This window comes from Ips typographus, linkage group LG15 (assembly GCF_016097725.1).
Source record: "Ips typographus isolate SLU linkage group LG15, UJ_Ityp_2.0, whole genome shotgun sequence".
NCBI lineage: Eukaryota > Metazoa > Arthropoda > Insecta > Coleoptera > Curculionidae > Ips > Ips typographus.
In genome coordinates this window covers 3,622,488-3,633,416 of record NC_138436.1, presented here as the reverse complement: position 1 = coordinate 3,633,416, position 10,929 = coordinate 3,622,488, and the positions used below count along the sequence as shown (strand labels likewise).

The following is a 10,929-nucleotide window of genomic DNA, read 5'->3' as shown; positions in this document are numbered from 1 at the left end:
TTACGAGAGAAAGCTTTATTGTTAAGGGCAATTGCTGTAGATAATATCCACAAAAAACAAGAGAAGGACAAGGACATTTACGACAAATATCACAGAGATGGTGAATTTGAGGTAGGAGATAGGGTGAAAATATTCATCCCAATCAGGAAAGTGGGAAAAAGTGAGAAACTGCTGCTACGATGGTTCGGACCCTACAGAATAATAAAGAAACTCAGTGAAGTTAACTATGAAGTAAAACAGGAAAAAGGAAAAAAAAACGGATATAGTGCACATAGGGAGGATTTTACCATTTTACGATGAATGGACTTTGGGGGATATATCCGATGTGGATTCAGACGTAGAAAGCAAGGAAGTTGAACAATAAAATAAGTTGTAAGGGTAACATTTTGCATAAGTAGGGTGCAAACTCAGTATATTTCATAAAGCTTACATAGTCTAAACAATTATTGAAGTAGGTTGACCAATCAGTACGCCCTCTCCCGCCAGGACAGCACAACCTAGAGCGACCATCCCGCGTACTTCGCAGGTGACAAGGAAAGTCAGTCCAAAGGGGCGCCACCACCCGCGAACTGAGTAACGGGTGCTCTGGCGCACAGGAAGGCAAGACGAAGCGGGACAAGGCCGCCCTCCACGAAGGAGCGACGGATTGCAGGAGAACCGCATGGGAGACAACAAGAGGAGCGTAATAAACTTGAGTTACGAATGGTCACACATTGTAAATAAAGCCATGGGGCACGTAGGTTATACAATTAAGTTAGGGTTAAGTGTCCGGGGCGAACACTTTTCAGAGGGGGGAGATGTCACGAATAGCATAGATTGCACTATGTTCCGTTACCTAGTCGGGCCCCAGTCTCCCCTAGTGCACTGTCTGAATCAGCAAGACCGGCAAATTGGGGTCACGATGTGGGTATTTAATCAGCGTCTCAAGCCATCGAAGATTACTGGTCTCTGGGTCGGTCTATCGAGCATCAGTCCGAACTTCCTAGTGCCCGGACGGCTCGATACCTTCTTGGAATCCAGGCTGAAAAGACGAGAGTTCTTACGCAACCCTGAGGTGACCGTCCGAACTCTTGAACCTATCAGTACTTGAAGCAAGTCCTTTGGGCGTGTCGGTCAAAGGGGTTCCCAGCTCGTATCGAGAGGGTTTCGCTTGGCGACACTTCAAGAGGGCTTGCAGGGCCTTAAGTAAGTCCTTTGGGCGTGCCGGACATAGGGGACCCAGCTCGTATCGAGAGGGTACCGCTTGGCGGCACTTCAGAAGGCCTTACGCCCATTCCCCCACACCCACGCATCGTCACACCCCCCTCTCAGAGAGTGTTCCATGCACGTCCCGCCAGCGGCGGTGTTAGCGGCCCTCCTAGTCTGGGGGTAAGATCTATTTAGTGTAATCGAAGCATTAAATAAAGACCACATACTTGAGCTACGATTGTTGTTTCTCTTCCTACGCTACCCCCAAAACGTGACAATATTGTTTTCAAGTAGTACTGCCTCCACATCGGTTTCAGCTTCTTCCAATTCTCGAAGTTTATTGGTCGCTTTGTGATAGTCAGCTAAAACGCACAAGGTTTCCAGATGCTTAAAATGACTCCTAGATTATTAGGTTCAACTTACTGTCATGAAATTTGACTATTGCTACGCATTTCACACATTTATCAAGGTTTAGAGGCGTATGAGTTTTGACAGCTTTTTCTATTGACAGGGTTGATTTTAAATACGTTGGCCAAGTGCAATATAAAATTTTATTTTCTACAACTAGCCAGGTGCTTGATATCAGGGCCATTGACACAATTCCGTTTGTAGATTCTTCCTGGGAAATCAACAATAACATATGATCTATAAAATACATAATTTTTAACACAAGAGACAAAATACCTCGGAAAATACAAAAACTTAATTTTAAATTAATTGTAACAACAAAAGGCCAAAATTTCAGTTTAGTATGTATGTACATGCGTAATAACTAATAACTTTATTATATCTACGTTAATACTCATCTAATATGAGACACATTTTGCCCAACACAATTAATTACCCACTCACTTTTTTTTTGAAAAAAGTTTACTATGGCAAAAATCAAGGTAAAATAGTATGATACAACAATGTAATAGAAAGTTAAATTTTTTAAATGTGACAATTGGAAGCACCCATAGAAGCATATGTCACTTCACACTTCTATTAATTACATTGTTAACGTCATCCCATTATTCTATTATTTTTGTTATATGTAAAAACCTTAGCAGGGGAATCTGAGTAGGATAAATTGAAAAATATATAAATGTGTTATTAATAAATCAGTTTGTTTTGCACCTTAAAAAAACTGCAAAATAGGTCTACTCCACAAGATTATTGTGTTTGTAAGTAAGTGAATTTTGAAACTACATTTTGCTATAAGTTGAAATAAAATCAAATATTTGTTTCTAATTCTTTGATAAGTTCTTCTCTCTAATTCTCTAGTTCTTTGATAATTCTAAAATAGTCAAAACACATGTCAAAAATTTGACAATGTCAATTTTGATATCACATTCTGACGACTCAGAAAAAATGCTACAACTTTGATAAACTATGCTGTCAGATCAAAACTAATCGAGTTAGCTATTGAGTAAAATATAAAGAATCACCCTGTACTTACATCTATAAATATAACAACTCAATAAAAAAATGTTTCTGATTCACCTCTAATACATAAATATGTTTTTCCTTCTCAAAGGCCGTGAATTAAAGGACAACAAAAGTATGTATTTTCCTCGGAATTTTCTCCTTGAGGTAATAACATTCCCTTACATTTAATTTTCTCATGTGAAAAAGTTATATCAATTTGACTAAGGACAACTTTATATAATAGCATAAAACTACTATTTGTAGGATAAGACACAAATGGTTCTAATATTAAAAGTTTTTTCCCTAAAATAAAAATATTGTTACGATTTTCCCGTGGGTTCACACAAAGTCAGTTTAACTCAACAATTAATATTTCTTTACCTTCATAAACTCTGTTACAAATCTGTTGTAAACTCTGATTACCTTTCCTTAAAAATCGTTTTAGACACCCAAGATAATTCTCAAAAGCAAAACTGTTTACATTATTTAGGGATCCAAATTTAATGGCATCAGCTGCCAAGTGAATTAAAGCATGTACATTATAAACACAAAATTCAATTCCATAGATGTGAACAGAATGAGACACAAATAATTTAAGCAAGTTATCTGCATAAGAGATACAGGCCGTTTAATTCAGTGTTTAACAAGATTGTCAGACCATACTTTAATAGCATCATATGTGAGAATACAGAATTAGACAAAATATCACCAAGAAGTGGTGTTATATACAATAAAAGTTGTCTGAACTCTGTAGCTTTCCAGTGCTCTAATTCTTTCAAACTTCTAGGTTGTCGATTAAATTCACAAGGCCAAACTGTTTTGTATATTTTCGTGGACTCCCAATACACCTTTATAGATGGCACCTTTAAAGCTGTACCGAGAAGACCAAGATTTTCCCAGATACTAACCATTTTTGGAACATGCATGGACCATGTAAGTTTCATTAAGTTTTTTAAATTGAATTGTGTTTAATAATAATATTACTAAAATATTACTCACCCTTGCTTGAAATGTGACATAACTCTTAAAATTTAAAAAAACAAAATTTTCTGTATGAAATCAAAAATTACTTAACAGCATTCTGGTAAAAATAATAAAATACAATTTTTTGTCACATTCTAAATGTTAATATCCCAACAAGACTGAATAATATTGTGATATCAATTTCATGGAATATACACTGTATTACAAGACTCACAGATAAGCACACTGGCATGTTATGTTGTCATTGTCATACAGAAAATTTTTGCTAGATATAAAATTTTTGGTTAAATATTTTATTTTTTTATGATTGATTTTATGGATTATGAACAACTTACCATGAATATGATTTGTGTCGTCTGTTTGTGCCATGTTCATTGTTTTATCAAATAGCAACAAAGCCAGTGGTGGTACAAATTCTTAGTCAAACAACTGTCTGCCACACCACATCAAGTAAATATAATATGTTACTTTATTGCTTATATTTTTCCTTTACAGTACAGTAAATGTAATGTATTAGCACTTTTTTACATAGTGCAAGGTAACTGATGAATTGAAAGATTTTAAACACAAAAATAATATTAATTTTGATCTTGTGATCATAGAAAAGCAACTTTTAAATCCTTTAATTTCTGAAGTAAAATATAGGTCAAAGCACTTTCACCTATTACAACATCACTGCCACTAGTACCATATTCTATAGTATAATTATTATAGCTGGATACAAATTCACTATTTTAACAGTAAATTTGTCAATCGAAGTTGGTGCATGTATGGTTTATAAATTTAATTAAATTTAAAGCCAAAATTGAAAAACCTGTCCCTTAGGAGTACAATAATGGGAGTACCATTTATTGACTCTGTTGACAGGGGACACATGACAGTACGGTACTGACGGCAGTGACGGCCAGTACTTACTAGTGCTGTTTGGTTTTGGTTTTTGTATCTAACTAAACTATATGATTTTTATAGTATGTTGGTTTCAGGGTTTATAATATTAACAAATTTTATTCTCTATAGTCTATATTGTGATCTTGGAAACACAGCAACTACAGAGGAGTTAATTATGAAAAGTTTTAGAGGCTTCAGGCTTAACAAAAATGAATTTTTGACAAGCTCTGGATAAAAATTTAATTATACTGTATTATCTGATGGCCTAGTGTCTACTTCATAAACCTTTTATTATTGAGTATTTTCTGTTTTTTAAATAGGCATTTCCCTTGGTCCATGTATTCATGGCTAACCGGACCAGGACACTCTATGACGCAGTATTTGACTACATCGCGAGGACCTTTCCAACCTGCATCCGAGGGACTGTCGTTACGGACTAGGAAGTGGGACTATACGAATCAGTGAAGGCAAGATATCCAGATGTGACTCTACAAGGTTGTTTTTTTCATTATTGCCTGGTATGCATAAATGGTGTTATTATTTGCTGTTTGTAGAAAAATTATGTTAAAAACACTGGTTATTTTATTTGTAAGGCTTTAATGCGCAAGGCAAAGGAACTAGGTGTAACCCGGCAAATTCAAGAGGAGGCAGCCCATAAAGTTTACCTGAGGAAGCACTACGCGTTGGCACTTCTACCTGCGGACAGGATTATAGATGCATTTAATTCGTTACAAGTTCTGTCCATATAACGGATATTGATAAAGAGCGATTAAGCTACTTACAATTTTATCTGTTATTAGGATCGGGAACGGGAACCAATTTTCGGCGAATTCAGGAACTACATCAGACGACAGTGGATTGGACGAGTCACCCCCCAACATTTCAGCGTTTACGGACAGAGGCATCGGACGAACAACGTGATGCAGGCTTACCACAGGCGGCTAAACAGTGAGCTGGTGAGACATCCTGGTGTCTGGGACTTAATAGGTATTTTTGAATACAATGTTTTTCACATTTCTGGTATACATTGGAGCTAGGTCAATTGGAGCGACATCCGCAAGTTTTCAGGGTTGCCAAGAAGAATGTACTTTTCGACGCACGGATAAGGCAGGCATGGGACAAATTGGCCGATGGACGTTTTACAACTGGAGATTTTTTGAGGCTAGTACCTTTAGTTATATTTTAAAAGGATTAAAAATATTAAAAAATGCACTGTTTAGGCAAGCGGTACACTTTGTACAAGGCATGGAGGGACAGCTACAAATGTGGAATAACGTGGATGAAGCCGCTGACATCGAAGGAGCAGGACAGCAATTAGTGGATTTGTATCAACAATTATTTAATAACCCTATTCCTAATCAACTTCCTCTTCTTGTCCCTCTCCAACTCCCAAATGTCCCTCAAAAACATTACCAAATCCTAGATAATCCGCCGCTTCTTGTCCCTCTCCAATGCCCAAATGTCCCTCAAAACCATTACCAAATCCAAAATAATCCTCCGCCTCTTGTCCCTTTCCAACACCCAAATGTCCCTCAAAACCATTACCAAATCCTAAATAATCCTCCGCCTCTTGTCCCTCTTTAACACCCAAATGTCCCTCAAAACCCTCACCAAATCCTACATGATCCTCCGCCTCTCATCCCTTTCCAACGGCCAAATGTCCCTCAAAACCATTACCAAATCCTAGATAATCCGCCGCATCTTGTCCCTCTTTAACACCCAAATGTCCCTCAAAACCCTCACCAAATCCTACATGATCCTCCGCCTCTCATCCCTTTCCAACGGCCAAATCTCCCTCAAATCCTAAATAATCCCCCTCCTGTTGCCCCCTTTTTAAATGAACCTCCCCCTCTAGCTCCTTTCCAACGACCCGTCGTTCATCCTAATCCAGTTCCAGTTGAACCCCTAATACTTAATCCCAATCCCGACCTAAATCCTGATGAACCTTTAAGATCCCCATCTGCTTTTTATCTCCCCGATTCGCCTCGTCGCGAGCCTCTTCCTCCCGACCCAATTATTCCTCCACCCAGTCCTCCTCCTGAAATACTTAATCCCGATCTCGACCTAAATTCTGATGATCCTTTAAGATCCCCATCTCCTTTTTATCTCCCCGATTCACCCCGTCGCGAACCTCTTCCTCCCGACCCAATTATTCCTCAACCCAGTCCTCCTCCTGAAATACTTAATCCCGATCTCGACCTAAATCCTGATGAACCTTTAAGATCCCCATCTCCTTTTTCTCTCCCCGATTCACCCCGTCGCGAGCCTCTTTCCCCCAACTTGAATAATCCTCCAAGTCCGATTCAACTAAGGCACAATTTTAATTTTCCAGAAATACCCGCCCAAATTGAAAGATTTTTCGCCGCCTTGACGGATAAACTGCCTAGTGTTGACCCATGGGTTCCAGCCTTAAGCCGGGTACATACTTGTACCTCGTCTCGTATCGAACGCCATGTCGAACCGAACCGCGAGCAGTCTGGACGTCGGAAAAAACGTCACCGCGAACCTGATAAGCGTTGCGAAACGCGGCGCGCCGCGTTCCGGAGCTTGTCGGTATTTCGACGAAACATCAAAAGAGTGGTTGCGGTACGGCGTATGCAAGTCTGGACGTGCACTGTGCAGTTTTGATATTTGGTCAGTGCTCAGTCAACATTCAGTTGTACATGCGACATGGAGTGGTCCGACGAAAATATTCTGTTTTTAATTGAGTTGTACAAAAAACATGAATTATTATGGAATTTAAAACATCTATTATATTAAAACAAAATAAAAAAACATGATGCGTGGACAAATATAGCTGAAGAATTAGATACAACTGTGGATGAATGTAAGAGAAAAATCACAAACGTGCTTTCATCTCTGCGGCGGGAGAGAGCAAAAATTAAAAAAAGTACTGGAACTGGAAAAGGTGGGTTTATTTAATTGTTTTTATAACAGTAATGAATTCATTCTTTTACTTATTTCTAGGAACTGATGAAATTTATGAAAGTAGCTGGTTTGCTTATAAAAGTTTGACGTTTCTTCACGATAAGAATAAACCACGAACAACTTTAAGTACGGTAAGTCGAAATATGTTTTTTTTTTTAATTTCTTACAGCCATATGTATAAGTAGAGCAGGAATTTGACGTTTTTTTCGAATTTTTACGCGTATTCATCTTGCCATTCAAGGCGATTTTCAGTTTGAAAATATTGTGATAATTCTTCGCGAATTTCCTGGGCACTTTTACACGATTTTCGTGGAACATTCCTAAGAGGAAGGAATGAAGTCGTTTCTTCATCGCTGGCGGTCCTTCTCCAGCTGCCTTCAATAATGTGGCCATCTACTTCCGTATCAAATGTCCCGGGAGGTGTATACATGTTTATAGAATTACAACTTCTTAAAAAATTGTGTAAATGAACTACAGTCATTACTATTAGCTCGGCCTTTTCTGGTTGCAGTAGTAGGGGCTTCCGAAGAACTCGAAAAACGGCTGAAGAAATGCCAAATACATTTTCCACAACTCGGCGTGCTCGACACAAACGATAATTGTATACTCTTTTCAAGGATCCTTTAGAATGCACCCCCGGAAAAGGTTTTATGAGGTTTTCAGACAAAGCAAAAGCTTCACCACCGATAAAAAAATAAGGAACGTCTGTTTGCCTTCCATTTAAAGGTTCAGCTTGAGGAAAACACAATGAATTTTGTTCTAATTTCTTGTAAAGTTGGCTCTGTTTAAAAACACCACCATCTGAAATTCTTCCTTGACATCCAGCGTTTGCGTACAAGAAGTTATAATTGGCATCTACCACAGCAAACAGGACAATACTAAAAGTACTTTTATAATTGAAATATTCGCTGCCGCTATTGATAGGAGATTGAAGAACAACATGTTTGCCATCCAAAGCTCCCAGGCAATGCGGAAAGTTCCACATTTTCTCGAACTGCTCAGCAATGGTCAACCATCCGTTTTGTGTTGTAGGCACCTAAAAAATAAGTTTCAAAATAAGTAAGGTTTGAAAGTAGTGGTTAAATGATTGATTACTGCGAAAACTATAACTATTTTTTTTATAAAAGAAAAAAAGTTTAGTAAGCAGCTTATAACTAGAAAGAAAAAATGTATATGGAGTTTTTCCTCAAAAATGTAATGCAGAAATGATCAAAGATAGTCGATAGTGGTTCACATTTTTGCGGAAAAACCCATAAGATGAAAATCTTATTAATATCTATGCGTTTCAATTTCAAGCTTGAGGCTTTTTGTTAATCACAACTATTATTGCTAATTGCAGATTCCCGATGATGGCTTGGAATCTGAAAATCCAGCAGCTCTACCTACTGACGATCCGCCTCCATCTCTTGACGATCCACCTAGCAACAATACTCAGGAACAGTCAACTCTTCGTAATATTTCGGGCACAATTCCGAAAAGAACGAAAAAGTGCAATGCCCAAGAACAAAGATTAGAGAAGGCTTTCAACATTCTTGAAGCCTCTGCTTCAAAAAGCAAAGAAGAAACCGAGTGCGAAATTTTTGGAAAATTTATAGGAAAGAAGCTTGAGTATTCATCTACGACCAGAATCAGTGTACAGCAAGCAATTATGAACATTATGTTTAGTGCAGATAGAGGGCATTATGAACCACGCTATGAACAACAACGTCACCCTATTCAATCCAACAAGACTTCGTCGTATCCAACATCCTTGAACCGTTCATCCCAATACTCTGTACCATCATGTTCTTACACACCCAATTTCGAGCAATTTCAGCCAAATACAATTACTTCGCCTACATTATCATACGGGTACGATTCCACATCTACTTCACAACCACCTGATTATTCGCAAAATGTATACTCTCCCGGCACCACAACAGCAACAAGTAATTTTACCGTCCCCATACATCAAGAAATTCTCTCACCATCAGCAAGGACTGCCTCATCAGAAGAATCCAACTTCGGATCTCACTTACAAGATCTAGTACAAGCGGCCCTATCTCCCTGATCTATTTTGTTGCATTAATTACACTGATATGTTCATTAATAAAATGGCAAATTATTAAAGAACCTTAAATATATTATCACAATCTGTTAAACTTACTCACCTGAACATTTTCTCTTAATACCTCCAGTAACGCTGCACACACTTCTGGAATTATCTCACTAATAGATTGCTTAGAAATTCTGAATAAATATTGCAAGCTAGTATAAGAGTCTCCTGTTGCTAGAAACCGCAGTGTTAGAGCCAATCTGTCTTGCACTGATATAGCTTTTCGAAATCTTGTATCCTGCTTTTTTATTTTGGGGCCAATCATATTGAGTAGATATTCAAAATCTGTAGGCGACATTCTAGTAAAATTTTTATAGTGCCCACTAATGTGTTGCATCTTTAAATCAGACAATAAAGCTCGACCTCCAGTTATAGCTCTATTTCTGTAAATATCAGTTTGCCACCATTGTCGTGGTTTGCGCTTACGGCTCTTTTTATCCAATTCGAAATGAATAAATATATATGCTGCAGCTGCAACTTCCATGATCGATCTTTTTCACAAAACTAAATCAGATGACCGGGCAGAAAATTGGAACGCTCTTCAGTTCTCGAAGTTCAGTGCGGCGTTCGCTTCGCGGTGGCGTTCATGAAGTTTGCGACGAGGTTCGCGGCGTGGTTCAGTTGCGGAATGTGGTTCAAGTCTGTACCCACCTTTAGACACAGCTTCGTGTTGTTATCGTATTAGTCGTGTTGTGTCAATCAGTTTTTGTCTTTTTGTGTCAGTCCGTTTGTTTATGTTGATTTTGAATTTGATCACAAATTTAGCTCTTCAGGAAAACTGTATTTCAGCATAAGAACATGAAAGGATTGTATTGCAGAGCCAAACCTAAAAGATCAATCGAAAAAGATCGTGCGAACAGTACAACGGTGCGAACGTATATTAAATTGCTCCGTGTTATTCAAAATATTTGAAGCGTTTATTAAGTTAATAAAGTCTAATTTAAGTTTTAAAGTAAAGTGAAGTGATCAATATCTCTAAATGAGCGATAGTAGTGGTGAGGACACTTTCTTTGCAAGAAACAAAACTTAAATTGTTCAAATCCAGGAATATAGCCGACGATAAGACAGACGGCAGCTAGACCACCGATACCAGCAATAGAAAAAAAGGAAAAATTTCCAGAACTGTAAATAAACAAACCGATGTAGGTAAACAAAGCGATGTAAATAAACAAGACATGGCGGAACAAAACAATTTGCAAGAAAAAAAAGCAGTGAAGATGATTTTTTGAAACTTTTCAATAGTAGAGCGCCTGTTATGAGAACTCCTCCAAGAAGCGAGTGCTTCACCGAGAATGACAACAATCCAAAGAGACCAAGATCGGAATCTACCCCTCCAGAATCAACACGAACAAAAATAGCCAAACATATTCTATTGGATGGAACTGAAGACAAATTTAACTATATTATTAACAACGAACACAAGGCTAATAACCATA

The 10,929-nt window shown here is 38.0% G+C and overlaps 1 protein-coding gene and 2 long non-coding RNA genes across 4 annotated transcripts in view; 1 reads left to right on the top strand and 2 right to left on the bottom strand.

Moving 5' to 3' along the window:
* Nucleotides 1–10,929, top strand: part of LOC145738483 (uncharacterized) — a 144,082-nt gene that overhangs the window by 72,512 nt on the left and 60,641 nt on the right. The gene's annotated exons all lie outside the window — the stretch shown is intronic.
* Nucleotides 622–1,472, bottom strand: LOC145738138 (uncharacterized). 2 transcript variants are annotated; one of them, XR_014180599.1, is made up of 3 exons: nt 1,416–1,472; nt 1,077–1,362; nt 622–1,021 (listed from the first exon to the last, which is right to left on the bottom strand). It is a non-coding gene; the product is annotated as an uncharacterized LOC145738138 (long non-coding RNA). The 2 variants fall into 2 exon arrangements; XR_014180598.1 differs by lacking the exon at nt 622–1,021 and having other exon boundaries at nt 1,031–1,362.
* Nucleotides 7,613–8,652, bottom strand: LOC145738381 (uncharacterized). Its single transcript, XM_081993202.1, has 2 exons — nt 8,641–8,652; nt 7,613–8,434 (listed from the first exon to the last, which is right to left on the bottom strand). Exons 1-2 carry the CDS (start codon nt 8,650–8,652, stop codon nt 7,613–7,615), a joined length of 834 nt encoding a protein of 277 aa, XP_081849328.1.